This window comes from Hemiscyllium ocellatum, chromosome 7, assembly GCF_020745735.1.
Source record: "Hemiscyllium ocellatum isolate sHemOce1 chromosome 7, sHemOce1.pat.X.cur, whole genome shotgun sequence".
Taxonomy (NCBI): Eukaryota; Metazoa; Chordata; class Chondrichthyes; order Orectolobiformes; family Hemiscylliidae; genus Hemiscyllium; species Hemiscyllium ocellatum.
In genome coordinates, this window is record NC_083407.1 from 24399777 (window position 1) to 24419631 (window position 19855).

Below are 19855 nucleotides of genomic sequence, written 5' to 3' on the forward strand. Positions count from 1 at the left end.
GTGTCATCCTGTGTAAATCAGAAACTAATGTTCTTTCAGCAACACTTCACGATCTGAGTAATTAACTTGTGCTGTCAATTCAGTAGAGGACTGAAGGAGTGTTCCCATTTTAATAAGCTATTAATCTGAGATCCAACATGCCTGTCAGTGAACTCGTGGGTTTAGTGAAAGAATGACAGGAAATTCAGAAAATGACCTGCCAAACTTTGCTTCCTCAAGCATCACTATCAAAACATTTCAAATGACCATTTGGCTTAATGCTTTTTTAAAAAAAAAAATTGTCTTAGAAAACAACAGTCATTACATTTCAAATGTCACGTTAACCTGTTTTTTTTTTCAGAAACTCGATAAAATGTTTTACAAATTCAAGCCTTTCATTAACACATCAATGAAGTTTATAATAGTTTATTTTTAATAATGATTTGTCCTACAGCCAGATTATTAATGATCTTAGTTGCACTGATGTTACTGGATGACCAAAACCTACTTCATGACATCTGTTTTATCAATTTCAAGCATCTAGTAGGCAGTTGTTCGTGGCACTAATGCCTTTTCATTGTCTTCCAGAATTTGTACAAAGCAGACCTTGGGTGGCTAAAGGGTATCGGATGGTCTCCTCTGGAATCACTAGATGTGGCCAAAGTCAAAAGAGCTGGAGAGATTCTGAGTGAGACCAATTACCGCCAGCACCCTTCCAAGTTGAAGTTCAGCAGTTTATCTGACTCCATGGACATGACCCTGGCAAAAAATAATGCACAGATTATGAATAAGGTTAGAATAATTTTTTGATTAATTGACAAATGTACTTTAAATGTTAACCATTAAATCACCAATCTTTGTACCTGTCATTCCTTTTCCCTAGCGTGCATACATCGAAGCCTGGGAAGCAGACAAGACTAACATTCATGTCATGCCAGATACTCCAGAGATAACATTAGCGAGAGAGAACCAGATCATCTGCAGTAATGTAAGTCTCTGAAACCATTTTTAATGACATTTCCTTGTTGTTTTTGTCATTGTTGCACATAGAGGACCATCCTGTTTAGGGAAATAGGGCTGAAACAGCACACAGCCAGGTCATGGAGTTAGAGTCTTGGATATTGATATTAAGTTATTTTGAGACTATCATTTATTTTGACCCACATTGCATGTCATAAACATATGGCAAAAAAGCTTTCCTTGAATCTGCTCTTAGATGCATATATCAATGAGCAGTGCTTAACCCCTAAGGTACCCAGCATATGTAAAGCATAGAATCCTTGCAGTGCAGAAAGAGGCCTTTCAGCTCATCAATTCTGCACTGCCTTCCAAAAAGCAGTCCATCCAATCCTGCCCCCTATCCTATCCCCATAACTCTGCATTTAGAATGGCTAATCGACCTCACATGCATTACATACAGTGGGTTTTGAGAAGATTTGTAGCTTATGTTGAAGATCTGGATATAAGTTAGCTCACTGAGCTGGAAAGTTTGTTTTCAGACCGTTTCGTCACCATATTGGGTAACATCAGTGAGCCTACGGTGAAGCACTGGTGTTAGTGACCTGCATTCTATTTATATGTTTCGGTTTCCTTGTGGTGGTGTCATCACCACAGGAAATGACATCACCAATCCAAGGAAACCTAAGCACATAACCAGAAAGTAGGTCACTAACACCAGTGCACCATCAGAGGCTCACTGATGATGTTACCAAGTATGGTAATGAAACATCTGAAAATGATACTTCCAACTCAACGAACAAGCTTACATACAGTTTAGCACAGCTAATCCAACAAACCTGAACATCTTGAACTTTTGGAGCAGACCAGAGCATGCAGCAGAAACCCATATAGGCAGGAACCTCCGCACAGATAGTCGCCCTAGGCTGGAATTCAACCTGGTTCCCTGGCACAATGAGGCAGCACTGCTACCATGCCACCTAAATAACACCCAGTTAATGTATAATTAACATCATGGGGCATTAAAGAGCTGAAATGTGTGAAAGAAGTGGTGACAAACAAGACGTATTTTTGCTGAGTCGCTCATTAGCAGTCTCTACCATATAATCACAAATAGGAAACACACAAATGTTGGTAAGAGCTCTGCTGCCAAACTATCATAGAGTCGTACAATACAGAAGAAGCCCTTTGACCCGTGTGTTGGAGTGGGCTTGCTGCCAATGCATCAAGTCTCTGCACTGGCTCAAAAAGCCATTGTAGTAATTTTCTGACTGGATTTCTCATTGGATTGCTGATTGTTTTCATGGCTGCATCAGGAGTCATCAGGACTTGGATTAATCAGGGTATTGTCATGGGAAGTGTAGCAAGGATTGGCAGTCTCCATGACGTGCCACAATCATATGATAAGTGAGTTTCAGTATGTGTGTGATATTAGGCATGTAGATCATTCACCATCTCAATAACTGTCAGACTGCATCAAACAATATGTGCCTTTGACCACTCAGAGTGAGCAATGTACTTATAACACTCAAATAACCAAGGCTTGCAAACCTCAGAATGCTGTATTCAATATTAGGCGTGATTCTGCAGTTGGCCAATATTTACTAGATAATAGTGATTATGCTAGGAGTTATTCCAGAAACCAATCTAAGATGATCAGTTGGGTTTACAATGAGTTTCATTTGTGTGTGTTAGATATTCCATATACGGACACACAGAACTCTGTTCCCTGTAGGCAAAAGGAATACCTATTTTACTTAGGAAGCTCAATATTCAGTTGATATCAAGACAAAGATGTGCAGATGCTGAAGACATGAAACAAAATAATTGATATTTCTTGATTCTACTTTCATTGACAGATGCAGAGGATTTTTGGGCTATTAAATCCTATGACATTTCCAACACTTCAGGAATGCTAGCCACCTGTTCTGGGATAGTATTTTTGAATTTGGGTGTAAATGAGTTATTAAAGTTGGGAACTTTGACAGGCATACACAATTTGCAAATTACTTTTCCTTACTTCCCCATCCATTATCATTTGAAATACACAATTGCTCACAAAGGATGGTTTCATAAGCGTGGATATAGTTTGCACATTCCCACTCCATTTGATATGGATTGCCCACCTCAGAATCACCACAAGAGTCTTAACCAAAGAGTTTAGAATTCAACTGCAATCCGTATCAGGTCTCCAACCTAAACTAATACAAATATTACACACATTCATTTGGCATCCGCTTAAGCAAAATAGAGGTCAATAGCAGAGATAGTTACTGGAAATTTTTTTAAAAATTGGCTCTTGAAATCTATGTGTCAGTACCTCAGCGCGAAAGACCTTAAGGTTGGAAGGTTTGACATATCTGAAGTCTATCTGGTGGGCTTGGGGATGGGGCTGCTGAAAATGCTGGAAGGTTTAGCTAAAGAAGCTCGATCTGATCACAGAATCATGGAATTATTACTGCGCTGCGGATGGCCATTCAGTCCAACACACCTGCATTGGCTCTATTACCTAATGCCAATCGCCTGCCTTTTCCCCATATCATTCCAATCCCCTTACTCTGTCCAGCCTGCTCATGATTTTGAAAACCTCAGTCAGATCTCCTCTCACCCTTCTTCTCTCTGAAGAGATCAGTCCCAACTACTTCAATCTGTTCTCATAGATAAAGTTTCTCATTCCAGGGACTATTCTCATAAATCATTTCTGCACTCTCTCCAATGTATTTGCACCTTTCCTATAATGTGGCATTTACAACTATACATAAAACTCCAGCTGAAGTCTAACAGTGTTTTGTATAAAATCAGCATCATCTCCTTGCTGCTATGCCCCTGTTAATGAAGCTGAGAAAACTGTATACTTTCTTTTACTGCTCTCTCCACCGTTAATCACCTTCAATGATCTCTACTGATGACGGGAATGCCATGATCCAAATCCTGAGGAAATGGATTCCTATATACAATATATAGGACCACTGCCCCTCTGTTCCCCTCTTTGTTCTGTTGGGAAATGAAGACAAAATTTGTTCAGTGTAGTTGCCTGCTATAAATCTATATCCATCGAACAACCATAGTTTTCCATTAATCCATGTGACTGAAGCCAGCTATCCTTAGATTCATTCTTGGAAATCATTTTTGAACCCTGTCTGAAGCTTTCAGAGCTTTAGTTTCCTAAAAGTGCAATGCCCAGAATTTGGCATTCTGGATTTTTTTTTCCCATTTTTATTCTAAGTGGCGATTATCTGCACCAACGTGAAATCCCGCTAGATTGAAAACTGATCCGGTACTTAAGCATGACTCAGTGGGCTTCCCAGCCAATTAGTCCCTGAGGTAACAATGATCAAACATCCCTGAAGTTGCTAACCAACGAGAGACCAGCAGACACCGTGTGAAGCACAGTGCTGGCTACACAGTGAGTAATGAAGACAAGGAGCAGTGGGAGGCTAAGTCCCATTTTAGAATCATAGGGACATGCAAGCATGGAAACAGATTCTCCTGTCCAACTCGTCCATGCTGACCAAATATCCTAACCTAATCTAGTCCCATTTGCTTGCACTAGGCCCATATCCCTCAAAACCCTTCTTATTCATATACCCATCCAGATACCTTTTAAATACTGTTATTGTACCAGCCTCCACCACTTCCTCTAGCAGCTCTTTCCACACATTCTGTGTGAAAAAGTTGCTGCTTAGGTCTCTTTTATATCTTTCCCCTCTCGCCCTAAGTCTATACCCTCTAGTTCTGGACTCCCCCATCCTCGGCAAAAGATCTTGTCTATTTATCCTATCCATGTTCTTCGTGATATTATAAACCTCTAGAAGGTCACGCCTCAGCTCCGATGCTCCAGGGAAAACAGCCTCTCCGTATAGCTCAAATCCTCCAACCCTGGCAACATCCTTGTAAATCTTTTCTGAACCCTTTCAAGTTTCACAACATCTTTCTGATAGGAAGGAGACCAGAATTGCATGCAATATTCCAACTGTGGCTTAACCAATGTCCCATACAGCCGCAACATGACCTCCCAAGTCCTAAACTCAATGCTCTGACCAATAAAGGAAAGCATACCAAACACCACCTTCTCTACTGCAAATGTGTTGCTGGTCAAAGCACAGCAGGTTAGGCAGCATCTCAGGAATAGAGAATTCGACGTTTCGAGCATAAGCCCTTCACCACCTTCTCTAGCCTATCTACCTGCGACTCCACCTTCATGGTAGAGGGGATTGTATTCAATTCTAATCACTTGCTGTTGTGCATAATAACGTTTTTAAATTTGTGCACGAGGACATCCAAATCCCCCTAAATCTGAGTTCTGTAATCTCTTACCATTTAGAAAATATGCTACTCTTTTATTCTTCCTGCCAAATAGACAAATTCACATTTTCTCATTTTTTACCCTTTACCACATCATTTGTCTACTCACTTAACCTGACCACACTTTTTTTGTAACCTCCTTGGGTCATCTTCACAACCTACTTTTGTACCTACCTTTGTGTTGCCAAGCATATTTAGTAACCATATTTTTTATCCATTCATCCAAGTCATTTGTATAAATTGTAAAGATAGATAAAATCTTCTCTGTCTTTGAAAGTGATACTTTGAGCATCACTTCTCTGCCATAGAAACAATATAAACCTGGCTGTCAGTCAGTGATGATCATGCATAAGGATGCATGATGACAGTCTTTTGAAGGGAAAATCAAATTGGGTGCCATTGCATAGGAGCCAACAGTGCTCAGCCCAACCCTGACAATGCCTCCTTAACTGTAAATTGAAATGGGATCTCCACCTATAGCCATCTCTCCTCTGTGGTTTTGTCGAAGTCAACAACACAGAAGGAAACCACTCTTATTTTGAACATGATGCTATAACTATTATTTCCTCTTCTCAGAAACTGTACAGACTCGCTATGGAGGAGGATAAGAAGAAGGGCTATGATTTGCGCCCTGATGCCATTTCCATCAAAGCAGCAAAAGCATCCCGCGATATCGCTAGTGATGTAAGTGAACTTGTTTATTTTGACTCCAAGAATTCTATATTAAAAAATGCCATATCTGTACCATTTCTTTGAACTTCTTTAATTCAATTGAACCTTATTTGTTTGACCTCTGTTCCAGTACAAATATAAAACAGCCTATCGCCAGCAGCTTGGCCACCATGTTGGATGCCGTGACATTCATGATGATCCCAAGATGGTTTGGTCCATGCATGTGGCCAAAATCCAGAGTGACCTGGAATACAAGAAGGACTTTGAGAAAACAAAGACCAAGTTCAACATGCCAGTCGACATGCTGGACATCCTGTTGGCCAAGAAATGCCAAACTCTGGTCAGTGACATTGACTACAGACATTACCTTCACCAGTGGACTTGTCTGCCAGACCAAAACGATGTGATCCAGGCAAAGAAGGCATATGATTTGCAGAGTGATGTGAGTACTTCGGTATAAATGTGAAAATTCCATTTAGGATTTCTGAGAACCTGTTAATTTTGGTAAATATCATTTTAATATTCAAAGATTCAAATATATGCATAGTTGTGATTAAATAGACCATTGCATGAGCTGACCAAAATGTGAAGATTTGAATTAAATTTTAAAATATCAACACTAGTTTAGTAATGCTAGTTATTACTTCTATAACATTAAAGTATTTAATATTTATTGTGTATCTTTGGATTAATAAATTTTACATTTTTTTGTTCTATTGTTGGATATGAATGTTGCCGGAAAGTCCAGAATTTGTTCCTATCACTGATTCCTCTTGAGAAGATGGTGGGTGTAGAACCATTAGCATGGTAGCTTTGGCAGTACCACCACCAGTTCTCTCTTCATTACAGCTCACTGTCAGCCTGCAACATGAGGGAGAAAACACCACAATGCTCAGGTGTCCTAGAAGGCAGCTAAGTTCTCCCATGGAAGTTGGGGACAGGCAGACGCCCCCTGTGGAGAGAAATGTGTGGTGGGTTCAGTCAGTTAAACAGAGGAATGGCTATTTCATGTGGTACTCCCATTGTAAAGGAAGGATGCTCCACAGTCTGCCTCCTCAACTTTGGGAATATTCTTGGGAGGTGCTAGTATTTATTTACTAGTGTCCCATGCAGCAGTAAGCTCTTTTGATGGTGAAAAAATGGGAGTGGGTCCTTGGTCTTAATTGGGCTTGTGGTTGGTTCCATTGGCTGTCCAAAGTAGCTCACTAGTACAACAAAAAAACATTAAGCTCCACTTCCAACCACACGACCTGCCCTTTCACTTCCCAGCCCATCTACAAAGAGCCGGGGGGTATTTATGCATTGAAGACGTGGACTAAATACACAAAAGGGACTGAGTTACAAACTTTGTTTTATCAGATTTTGATTAAGTAATCCTACACTCCATCAAACTAACAGTTCCAGGAGTAAGTTTTAGTTGTTTTGTAATGCATCAGTGTGAAAATACAAGATAAATAATTGTGTGTAATGTTCGATGCAAGATGCTCTGATTGTTAGACTGACACAAGATACTAATGTAGTTGAGGTTACTTTAGACTGAGTCCTCAGCAGATGCAGTTTGAAGATGTTCAACTTTAAATCTGTGCTATGTACTTCATCAATGGCTATTTTTATGTTCCTCTTCTCCATGTTAAACAAAATAACTCTTGTGACTTCAGCTGTCGTACAAGTCAGATTTGGAATGGCTTCGTGGTATTGGATGGAGTCCTGTTGATTCATTGGACATGCAGAAAGTTAAGAAAGCTGGAGAGATTCTGAGCGAAAAGAATTATCGGCAACCGCCGAGCACACTTAAGTTCTCAAGCATTCTTGATTCTCTTGAACTGGAATTAGCCAAGAACAATGCTAAAAATCTCAACAAAGTAAGTACCACCTTAACTTACTGATAGAAGCAAATATTTTTCCAGGGTGATTTTTTTTTTCCTCAAGATGCATTGATTTTGAAACTTATGGCAAAGACAAAATGACTTTTCATTTTAATATGAAGTCTTTGTAGCAGAAAATACACTAAAGGTTCAGTGCATTATTTTGAAATCATGTTAGTATTGTTTTAATCAGTACATTTATCTATTAGGCAATTTTAACATAATTTCCTAGACTGCTATTCATCAGTGTCATTTCAATGACTGGGGGACTTCAGAAATGTAGCAGCAATATTTGTCAGCAGGAGTCGTCAAAAATCAGTGGCTCTTCTGTCATGAGAATACACCAGAATGACTGCAAAGTAAGGACCCACACAATGTGGGCTCTTGCCTTAGGTGACAATCAAGTTAAAGTATATGTGCATCAGGGAGAAAGCAATAGAATATGAGAATAGAATTAGATGAATAAGGTTAGGAATAAGGTCAGTTGGGTGACAGGTGGTGTAAATTAAATATAAATTAATGAAATAACAATGGTCCCAGCTTAAAAAAAAGTACCCTCATCTGCCTCTTGAAAGGAAGTGATTTTGGAAGTGATTTCAATTTAAGTTCCATATTCCGAGCCTCACGATAACTTAGTGTATTCCTCAGCAGCATCTATGACCAGTGAAACTGGACATGTTAGTTCCAAAGTTGGCAGAACTGGGAGACTCCATGGGAGGAGATCTGGTCGAATATTAGCCCCTTTTAGTCAGGGGCCAAGGAGGACTGAAAAAAGAAAATCCACAGGAAGCAATCACAACTGCAGAGTGCATGCTCCTTAATGGACAAGTGCCGAGAGCACATGAACTGTACAGATGCTCCCCAACCTTCTGTGCATTACGTTGTCAGCCATGAAAGCATTAGTCGAGGCAGAGGTCCCACAGTGATGCAGCATGATCATTTTTGCCTCAAAATAAATTAATTTGCAACAATGTCTAAATCAAGGGTCAGGACAGCTGATCAAGGGAAGGAAATAATTTGAAGTGGCTGCAGTAACCAAATGAGCAGAGGAGAAGCGGGAGGGACTGAGAAGAGGAAAATTGGTTGGTAGGTTTAAATACAAGAGGAAATTCAGGACTGGATTTCAGCAGATCTGGGTCCAAAGTGACTGATTAGATGAAATATAATTGTAAAATATTCAGGAGGCAGAGGCACAGAACTTGGATTTTGGTAGATCAGAGAAGATAACCTAAAAGCTGAAAATGTGTTGCTGGAAAAGCGCAGCAGGTCAGGCAGCATCTAAGGAACAGGAGATTCGACGTTTCGGGCATAAGCCCTTCATCAGGAATGAGGGAAGTGTGTCCAGCAGGCTAAGATAAAAGGTAGGGAGGAGGGACTTGGGGGAGGGGCGATGGAGATATGATAGATGGAAGGAGGTCAAGGTGAGGGTGATAGGCCGGAGTGGGGTGGGGGCGGAGAAGTCAGGATGAAGATTGCAGGTTAGGAGGGCGGTGCTGAGTTCGAGGGATTCGACTGAGACAAGGTGGGGGAGAGGAAATAAAACTGGAGAAATCTGAGTTCATCCCTTGTGGTTGGAGGGTTTCCAGGCAGAAGATGAGGAGCTCTTCCTCCAACCGTTGTGTTATGTTCTGGTGCTGGAGGAGTCCAAGGACCTGCATGTCCTTGGTGGAGTGGGAGGGGGAGTTAAGGTGTTGAGCCACGGAGTGGTTGGGTTGGTTGGTCCGGGTGTCCCAGAGGTGTTCCCTGAAGCGTTCCGCAAGTAGGCAGCCCGTCTCCCCAATATAGAGGAGGCCACATCGGATGCAGCAGATGCAATAGATGATGTGTGTGGAGGTGCAGGTGAATTTGTGGCAGATATGGAAGGATCCCTTGGGGCCTTGGAGAGAAGTAAGGGAGGCGGTGTGGGCGCAAGTTTTGCATTTCTTGCGGTTGCAGGGGAAGGTGCCGGGAGTGGAGGTTGGGTTGGTGGGGGGTGTGCACCTGACAAGGGAGTCACGGAGGGAGTGGTCTTTTCGGTCTCAGTCGATTCCCTCGAACTCAGCACCGCCCTCCTAACCTGCAATCTTCTTCCTGACCTCTCCGCCCCCACCCCACTCCGGCCGATCACCCTCACCTTGACCTCCTTCCACCTATCACATTTCCATCGCCCCTCCCCCAAGTCCCTCCTCCCTACCTTTTATCTTAGCCTGCTGGACACACTTTCCTTATTTCTGATGAAGGGCTTATGCCCGAAACGTCGAATTTCATATTCCTTAGATGCTGCCTGACCTGCTGCGCTTTTCCAGCAACACATTTTCAGCTCTGATCTCCAGCATCTGCAGACCTCATTTTATCCTCGAAGATAACCTAAAAGGCTTTATGGTTTTTAAATGGGGGATTAATACAAGGAAAGTCTTGATCCAGGAACAATGATGAGCTGCTGATTAGGCAGAACAGAGCAGGGTAGGAACAGAAAGAGAGACCGTCACATCAAGGTAAGTTGGAGGCTGCAGTAGCAAAGGCAATGGGACTGAAAGTTGTAAAGGATCTTGGAAATTGGACAAAGGTTTGATAGGGAAACAAGGTGAACAATGCTACTTATTATTGGGAGGTCTATAATGCAATGCAGATTAATAATCCAAGATTTGCAAAATAAGTCAAATAGATGTTATTTGATGTGTTACTTAATACATAGTAAATCAGTATGACAAGAGCTATGCTCACCATGTATTTTGATATAATATATATTATAAGATTGTTGTTATCTGTCTCATTCCTTGATTTTCTTTTCTTACAGCGCTTATACACAGAAGCTTGGGATAATGATAAAACCACGATTCATGTCATGCCAGACACCCCTGAAATTAATCTGGCCAAAAGCAACTCAGCCAACATCAGCCAGGTATGAATCCTTGAGACTAAACTGAGATTTGAGTTTACTAAATGATCAGAAGCAAAATGCCCCAAGTTAAATCATGTACCTTTGTCCATTTAGAAACTATACCGTCAAGCATGGGAGGATTCTAAGCTAGATGGTTATGATTTGCGAGCTGATGCCATTCCAATCAGAGCAGCAAAGGCCTCCAGAGATATTGCAAGCATGGTGAGAATTGTTTGTCAGCTAGCATTAACCACTGAGAATTTTATTTGTAAACCAAATATCAAAATCATTGCTGGTGACTGAACAATGGATAAAGATAAAGTTACATTCTTTCTTCACAATCAGTACAAATACAAAGAAGCCTATCGCCAGCAGCTTGGCCACCACATTGGATGCCGTGACATTCAAGATGATCCCAAGATGGTTTGGTCCATGCATGTGGCCAAGATCCAGAGTGACCGGGAATACAAGAAGGACTTTGAGAAGACAAAAACCAAGTTCAACATGCCAGTCGACATGCTGGACATCCTGTTGGCCAAGAAGTGCCAGACTCTGGTCAGCGACATTGACTACAGACATTACCTACATGAATGGACCTGTCTGCCAGACCAGAACGATGTGATCCAGGCAAGGAAGGCCTACGATTTACAGAGTGATGTGAGTACTTCTCATTCATTTTTCTCTTTATGACTAAATAAGAAAATCAAACAGCATTTGATTAAAGATGAAACAGTAGCTTGAAAATGCAGAAATATATATAAAAGAGGAGCTTTGAAATTGACTGAATGAGAACATCAAATTAAAAGAATGAGCTATCACTCATTGTTTGAAAATAAAAATTGCCATAATTCACTTTATTGTGTGTCAAGATCTCTAAAATTTCTGATGCTTTACAATCACAGAAGCTCACAGTACAAAAGGATTAAACTTGACTCACCTTCTTGATTGTGGCTCCTTGCTAGATCAATCCAAAAATACATCCATCTCTCTCCTGTTTCATGCCTTTTGCAGCTTTAAGTATTTTTCTTATTGCCCCTAAAAGATATATTTGCTTTTACCCTAACTGTCTGTTGTGGCAGAGATGCCCATGTTGAACAACCCTTTGAGTAAACCCATTTTCCTCCTGTATCTCCTCACTTTCATAGCAGCAATCTTAATTTGAGCAATCACCATTCCAAACAGAGGAAATAGTCTATCCTCATAATCTCCTCTTTACCTTCTTTGCTCCACATCTCAACATCCTGCATCTGCCCTTTTACCGATAATTTCCAGTCCCTGTCAATATACTGTTGAATGTTTGATGTATATTTTATGAATCTGTGTGCTGCCTCATGGGCCACAATGAAAATACATCTGCTACCTATCTGCCCATCTGATTAGACATTCTGGTTCCTCTTGAAATCATGTTTGCCAAATCCACTACATTTACTTCACTACTAGAAATTTTCTGTGACATGTACTTTATGCTGAAGTTTAAATAATTTGTATATGTTGCAGTAAAAGTATTCCAATGCTGACTCTGGGTAATATCATTCCTTCCCGAGTACAACCAATACCCGTTTACCTTAATCCTTGATTTTGTGTTCGTCAACTCCGTTTCCTTTTGCACTGTTACATTTCTATTTATACCATATGCCTAAACTTTAGATCAAGTGTTGCACAAAATATATTATAAATTTATTTACATGACATTTACATTTGATTGGTGCTTTAAAAATTGAACACTATTAAAGTTGTCAGATGTAACTTGCTTTTAATCAAATAAAACAAGAAGGCTGAGTCAATGAGTGTATTTAAGACAGAGATAAATATGTTTTTGTTTGGTAAGGGAGTCAAGGTTTGCAAAGAGAAGACTGGTGAATGGGGTTGAGAAACAGATCAACTATGATCGAATAGCAGAGCAGAATCGATGGGCCAAATGGTCCAATTCTGCTCCTATATCTTATGGTCTTCTGGTCTAAAGAACTGCACATGCTGGAGCTCAGAAACAAAAATAGAATTTGCTGGAGAAACTCAACAGGTCTGGTAGCATCTGTGGAGAGAAAACAGAGTCAATGTTTTGAGTCCAGTAACTCTCCATCAGAACTTAATCTCTGCCCGTGATCATGGTCCATGGTCTGACAGCTGGCCTTTAATCAATCCAAGTCCATAACTGACCAGATATTTCTAAATATTTGTTAGTTGACTATCAAATTATGATGGATTATGAGAATTTGCTTACAGGTGTCATCAAAGTAATTGGCCCATGGTTATCTAATTTATCCTTCTGTTTATTGGTGAACAGATTAGTAACATTGACTATTGTCCAGACTAACAGAACTATTTTAATCTCTAAGCAAAATTTTCAGCAGAACTTTCTCAATATTTCAGAATTAATTCATTTTCTATACTTCAATTCAATAATTCATTTCCATCCCTGTCTGAATGTTCTTACTTCCACGACTGTGGCCCAGTTTTTGGTAAAATGATTTTGAAATTTCAGAACTAAGACACTTTAACTCATGGGATATGTCTATGGGATCATGCCAGGAACGAGGGAGGTTATGATAGGAGGGAAGTCTTAAGCATCACTTTCGATTCTGTTACAATCTCAGTTGATGTAACTCCTGGACAAGTCTGATGTCAGAATGAAATAGACTTGATAAGCCATATTTTGTTATTTTTCTATCTATAATGGCAGTCTTTTACTGAAACAAAATCTCATACACTCTCCAATGCCATCATTTCATAGTCACTTAAAAAGCAGGGATATTTTCCTTCCCCATCAAATCTGTAGGCTTGATATAGGTTTTTTTTTATCATTTCTGTGAGCTGTAAATTGTTTTTTGACTGACATTACTGAAAGCTTAGACTTTCTCAGATTCAAATAATCAACACAGGTTTCTAACCAAACACTCGTGGTGTGGATTTATTTCCGTGAACTGCAGTCTTTCAATGAGGTAACTTATTTCCTTAAATTCTCTGATTCTAGGAGAGATTTTTTTTCTTTATATCATTTTTTTGTTTTAGGTTTAATATAATTGCTTTATCTGCAGAACATCTTTCTTAGATAGAACATAAAACCTGGAGCAGGAGTAGGCTATCTGACCCTTCGAGCCTGCTTTGCCATTCAATGTTTTTGTGGCCTCTGCTCCATTTACCCACTCTTTTACCAAAATCTGTAATTCCTTTACTGTTCAAAAAATATCTTCCTTAGCTTTAAAACACATCCTCTTTTTTGCCTACTAGGAATATGCTAATTTTATTTCCTCGTGATCAAACAAATTATCATGGCTGTATTGTTGTCTTCTTTTCAAGTTTGAGTTAGATCAGTTGACTCTAAATACTTGAGTAAAAAATGAGGTCTGCAGATGCTGGAGATCACAGCTGCAAATGTGTTGCTGGTCAAAGCACAGCAGGCCAGGCAGCATCTCAGGAATGGAGAATTCGACGTTTCGAGCATAAGCCCTTCATCAGGAATACTTGAGCTTATTTTGATCAGGACCCTCATCTTTGACTTTTCAGAGAATCACAGAAGTTCAATAACACAGAACCACACCAATTAGCCTATCATGTCAATACCAACTGTTGGAATAAACAATCCCCTTGCCTTTTTCCTGTATACTTGTATACCCTCCCTTTAAAGATAATGATCTGTTTCCCTCAAAGGGCCTCTCTATCCAGACCCTTTATGCTTTTGAATACTTCTATTAAATCTTTTCCCAACCTTCTCGTCTTCCAGGAAAGCTGTCCAAACTCATCCAATCCATTTAAGAATGAATGTTCCTTATCCTGGAACAATTCTAATAAATCATTTTTGTACTCTAAGATCTTCACATTTTTCATACAATGTTTCCAGTACCTTTTTCTACTGAAATACTGAACTTTACAACAATATTCTCTCTTTGTTCTATTCTATTCTAGATTGGTTTCACAGGTCAGCGCAACATCGAGTGTCGAAGAGCCTGTACTGTGCTGTAGTGTTCTATATTCTATTCTATCTTACATTGGTTAATATTAAAGGACATCTGGTTTGATGAGATTAATCGATAATTATTAATAGGAAAAGTTTTATACATTGTGATTTGAGATTTGCTCTTCTCCCTTTACAGTTGCAGTACAAGTCTGATATGGAATGGATCCGTGGCTGTGGCTGGATGCCAAATGATTCTCTCGATGTTAAGAAAGTACAAAGGGCTCAGGAGATTCTCAGTGAGCGTAACTACCGCCAGCCCCCACATAAGTTCAGCTTCACCAGCATTGTTGATGATCCCAGCATAATCCAGGCTAAAATCAACTCTGACCTACTGAGTGATGTAAGCATTGCTGTAGCTTTCTCCTCAATGTGCACTGAAAAAATGCACATGACCCTAACACTCTGTTCACAGATGTGTTTGCCATTAGTTCTGCATGCTACTTATAATGATTCAATTGGATATTTTAAGAGTATTTATTTTAATTAAGAACATTGTAGAGTATTTTACTTCTGGACATTGAAATATTTATTGCAAAGTTGTTCACCACTAGTTAACAAATTCTTAAAGTAGACCATCCTTTTGCAATTACAGGACCTAGGACTGCACAACTTATCAGTGTAATAGAGTCACAGAGTCATAGAGGCATTAAGTCAAATATTACAGAAACAGACCCTTCGGTCCAACTCATCCATGCTAACCAGGTTTCTGAAAGTAAACTCATCCTATTTGCTTGTCTTTGGCCTATTTCCCTCCAAACCTTTCTTATTCATGCATCTGTGCAAATATATTTTAAATGTTGTAACTCTCCCTGTATCTACTACTACTTCTGGCAGTTCATTTCACATATGTACCTCCCTCTGTGTGAAAAAGTTGCTTCTCAGGTCCCTTTTAATTTTTTTCCTCTCTCACCTTAAACCTATGCCATCTAGCTTTGAACCCCCTTAACCCAGGAAAAATACCTTTGCTTTTAACCTTATCGATGCCCCTCATGATTTTACAAACCTCTATAATGTCACCCTTCAACCTCCTACGCTTCAGGGAAAAATGTCCCAGCATATCCAACCTATCTTTATAACCTAAGCTCTCCAATCCCAATAACATTCTTGTAAATCTGCAACCTTTCCAATTTAACAATATCCTTCCTATTGCAGGGCAACCAGAATTGTATACATTATTTCAAAAGTGGCCTCATCAATGTCCTGTACAGCTGCAACATGACGTCCCAATTCCTATACTCAGTGCTCTGACCAATGAAGGCAAGCATGCTAAATGCCGCCTTCAACAGTCTGTCTGTCTGTGATGCCACTTTCAAAGAACCCCTAGGTCTCATTGTTTGGCAACACTCACTACAGTCCTACCATTAACTGTGTGAGTTCTGCTCTTGTTGATCTTACCAAAATGCAACACCACACATTTATCTAAATTGAACTCCATCTGCTAATCTTCAGCCCATTGGCCCAGCTAATCAAATCCCATGGTACTCTTAGACAATCTTTTCTGTTGACAATACTGAGGATTTAAAATTTGAATTTAGGCAACAAGTATATGTAGATTTTTATTAACCACAAAATGTTTTTTCAATTTAAAAGAATCCTATAAAATGGCTGAGAATAGTGATTGAACCCTGTGAACTTGTACAGCTGATTTGCAGAATTAAGCTGAAATTCTAAGATAAGAAGACAATAGAGTTTTCATAAATGAATACTGACACATTAATTGACCATTCGAACTAACCTTGAACCCCTACCATGGTATGATGATTTACGTAAATAAATACTAACCATGCTTCCCAAACAGGTTATATAAATGACAAGCAACAGTGGACCCAGCACCAATCCCTGCAGAACAGTGCTGCTTACAGGCCTCCAGTTTGAAAAGTATCCCTTTGTCTCCTACCGTCAAACCAATTTTGTATCCAATTGGCAAGCTCACCCTGAATCCCTTGTGATCCAAATTTACTAACCAGTCTGCCATACAAAACCTTGTCAAAGACCTTACTAAAGTCAATGTAGACAATGCTACAACTCTGCCCTCATCTATCATCTTGGTCACATCCTCAAAACACTATTTGCTGCACAAAAAGTCATGTTGACTATCCCTAATCAGTCCTTGCCTCTCCAAATGCGTGATCCAATCCTTTCAAAAGTCATGAATTAGTCTTTTAGAGAATACAATATTTTATTTTCCAGACACAAGAATAGGCTGCACTCAATTCTCCTACATTCTGCAGATTGGAATTCAGGCCCTTAGAATTGCATTTAGTTGTCAGCATGCTCATTCCTCCCATCAGAAAGTTGCAGAGGTTTGAGCACGTATTAACTTCATATTTCTCTGTATTCTATGCTACGAGAAGTATAAAAGAGTTTATTGTGTAGATTAAACTTTAATTTTGTCAGATTATTATTGGAAGTAAAATTCAATGATACTTTCTCTTGTCTTTAGCGCCTGTACCATAGTGCCTGGGAGAATGACAAGCTCATAATTCATCTTCCTAATGATACACCTGAGATGGTGTTGTCTAAACAGAACTCTGCCAACATCAGTTCAGTAAGAAATATTCTGTGTCTGTTTGTTAATTAGTGAGAAGCACATTGCGATCATATTTCCACTTTTTGTCTTCACCTTCATTAGACAATTACCTTTGTTGTGAATTGTAACTCTTTAAAAGCCATGAAAGTTTTCTGTTTAATTATGAAGAGTGATGTCCAATGAATATATCTAATCATTTTAAGGAACCCCCTGCAAGGTGGTCAGGTCTCAGCAAGTAGAATATTAGGAGCTCCTTGTTAGTTTCTAGAGAAATGGAAATGTATATTTCAAAAGTTGTGACACAGAGGCTATTAATTAGGCAGTGATTCCATTCCCTATGGGGTCACTAGTTAATAGATAGTGGTGCTGGAAAAGCACAACAGTTCAGGCAGCGTCTGAGGAGCAAGAAAATCGACGTTTCAGGCAAAAGCCCTTCATCAGGAATAGAGGCAGAGTGCCTGCAGGGTGGAGAGTTTTTACCTGGTCACCAATTAATAATCAAGAAGGGAAAACCGGCTTAAATTCCCCCGTCTGGAGATATTTTGAGGCCTTCCTATATAAATCACATCTGAGAATATTTAACCTAATATGAACCAGAGATCAAGAGCTGGTACTTTCTGGTTTGTATCACTCAGACATTGATTAAAACATATGCATTAAAAATAGGAGCATAAATAAGCATTCAGTTCACTCTCTCTCCCATTCAAGCTGATTGTGGAAAATGTTTGATCTGTACATACGTAAGAAAAAGGAACAGGAATAGGCCACTCAGTCCTTTTGAGTGTGCCTTTTGTCAAATGAAAGACTTGAGCAAAGTAATCATAAGGATCTGGGAGAACGAGAGCTTCCACAGCTATCTTTGATTTAATTTCTATGCCATCCTGGTCCCGCTTCATCTTACCAAAAAAGTCAAGATCAGATCATCTCTACTGAAAGTACGCACAATAATATTGAGATTTGTTTCTGGCAACTTGGTGTATAATAATCTCCATTCACGTTAAGGTGAACTGTTTGGTAGATTGATTTGTCAGTCAACTTATAGTGCACAGAATAAGGATGGAATTTTCTAGTCAACAGCAAAGTTTTGTAATTGCCACAATAATTCTACTTAATGTTGCTTTATTAGTTTTAACAGGGAGTTAATAAAACTTGAGAATAAAAAGAAAGCTTTTGAATAGATACAAATGCTAATTTTAACTCTGGGTGAGCAGTGAACATGAGGCCAATGTGGTGTGGGAAGCGCAGAGGGACATGGGTCTGGGGACTGAAGGTGCTTAAAATGTGTTGCTGGAAAAGTGCAGCAGGTCAGGCAGCATCCAAGGAGCAGGAGAGTCAATGTTTCGGGCATGAGCCCTTCTTCAGGAATGGGGCCCCATTCCTGAAGAAGGGCTCATGCCCGAAACGTCGACTCTCCTGCTCCTTGGATGCTGCCTGACCTGCTGCGCTTTTCCAGCAACACATTTTCAGCTCTGATCTCCAGCATCTGCAGTCCTCACTTTCTCCTGGGGACTGAAGGTGTTCACAATGGCATGGTTGGGGGCTGGGTATATTGGATCAGTGAGAATGAGGTGGAATGGGTGCTTTTGGAGTTCATAATGGCTTGCTATCTCTGCTCTCACTTTGAATGACATCTCATTCCTCCTTTTTTCTGCTGTGTAGAAACTATATAAACTCAGTTGGGAAGAATCGAAGAAGGCTGGGTATGATCTAAGGAGTGATGCCATCTCGATCAAGGCTGCAAAAGCTTCCAGAGAAATTGCTAGTGATGTAAGTGAGTTCACACAGTGAGCAGACATTATTAAATTCTGAAGGTATTGCTTAAGTCACGTTTTGATTTGAAGTACTTTTTTTTTACTATTTGCAAATTAAAGGCAAGTTCATATAATAGCAGCATCCAAAAGCCCAGTTGGTTAGTTAGACTTGCTCCAGATGCTTCAGCTTTCTGTGCACAGAAATTAACTGAAACCAGAAGCTGAAAACAGGGCGGTGAGCAAAACAGGGCATCAAAGGCCCAAGGGACCAGTACAATCAAAAGGGCATCTCCTTAACCAACATGAAAAAAAATGGGGAGATAAATAAAGAAAGGACTGAGAAAGATGATAAATTAGACTGGGCAAATTCAGTTTCCAAACAGATACAGAAAGAGAAATCACGCAAAATAAATTAAGATTGGATCAAGAGAAATTTAAAAATGAGCAGCCAGGAAAAGAAAGAAAGACAAATTGTCAAAATAATAAGTTGATATTTCAAAGGACTCCACTATGGCAAAGGTTAATTTGAGATACCAGAGAAACATTGAAGGCAAGAATCACCCTTATTATGTTGTTAAACAGCTACTTACAATCATAATGCCAAGATATAACCTTCTCTGACAAATTTAATTCTTAATTAATGGGTAGGTATAGTATATTGCTGAAAGAATTAGAGAAACTAAGGCCAGAATGCTGCTGGATGTTCATATTTAACCATGCATTTGATCCTGGCCAGAAGATATTGCACCGTTTACCCCGACTGGTGTGATTAGCCTTACCATTATATTGGCAGCAAATTTGGACTTAATGCTGCATATCTATTTTACTTAAAAATAAGAGTTTCAAACATTATTTTTGTGAATATGTCTGTTCAAAAATAAATAGATGTACAGAGGCTAATTTTGATGGACATCAGAAGGAGGTGACAAGTCATAATTTGATAATTGAAGAAAAAGGAGTTAGAAAAGCACAGAAATCAGA

At 39.6% G+C, this 19855-nt stretch overlaps 1 protein-coding gene across 19 annotated transcripts in view; it reads left to right on the top strand.

Annotated features, from left to right (window-relative positions):
* The window catches only part of neb (nebulin), a 299811-nt gene that overhangs the window by 137626 nt on the left and 142330 nt on the right, over positions 1-19855 (top strand). For all 19 annotated transcript variants that reach the window (XM_060827055.1, XM_060827069.1, XM_060827066.1 and 16 more), the window contains 11 exons: positions 568-771; positions 863-967; positions 5818-5925; positions 6044-6355; positions 7572-7775; positions 10555-10659; positions 10753-10860; positions 10984-11295; positions 14730-14933; positions 17037-17141; positions 18783-18890. In XM_060827055.1, coding sequence (XP_060683038.1) covers positions 568-771; positions 863-967; positions 5818-5925; positions 6044-6355; positions 7572-7775; positions 10555-10659; positions 10753-10860; positions 10984-11295; positions 14730-14933; positions 17037-17141; positions 18783-18890 — 1875 coding nt within the window. The remainder of the gene's footprint in view (positions 1-567; positions 772-862; positions 968-5817; positions 5926-6043; positions 6356-7571; positions 7776-10554; positions 10660-10752; positions 10861-10983; positions 11296-14729; positions 14934-17036; positions 17142-18782; positions 18891-19855) is intronic.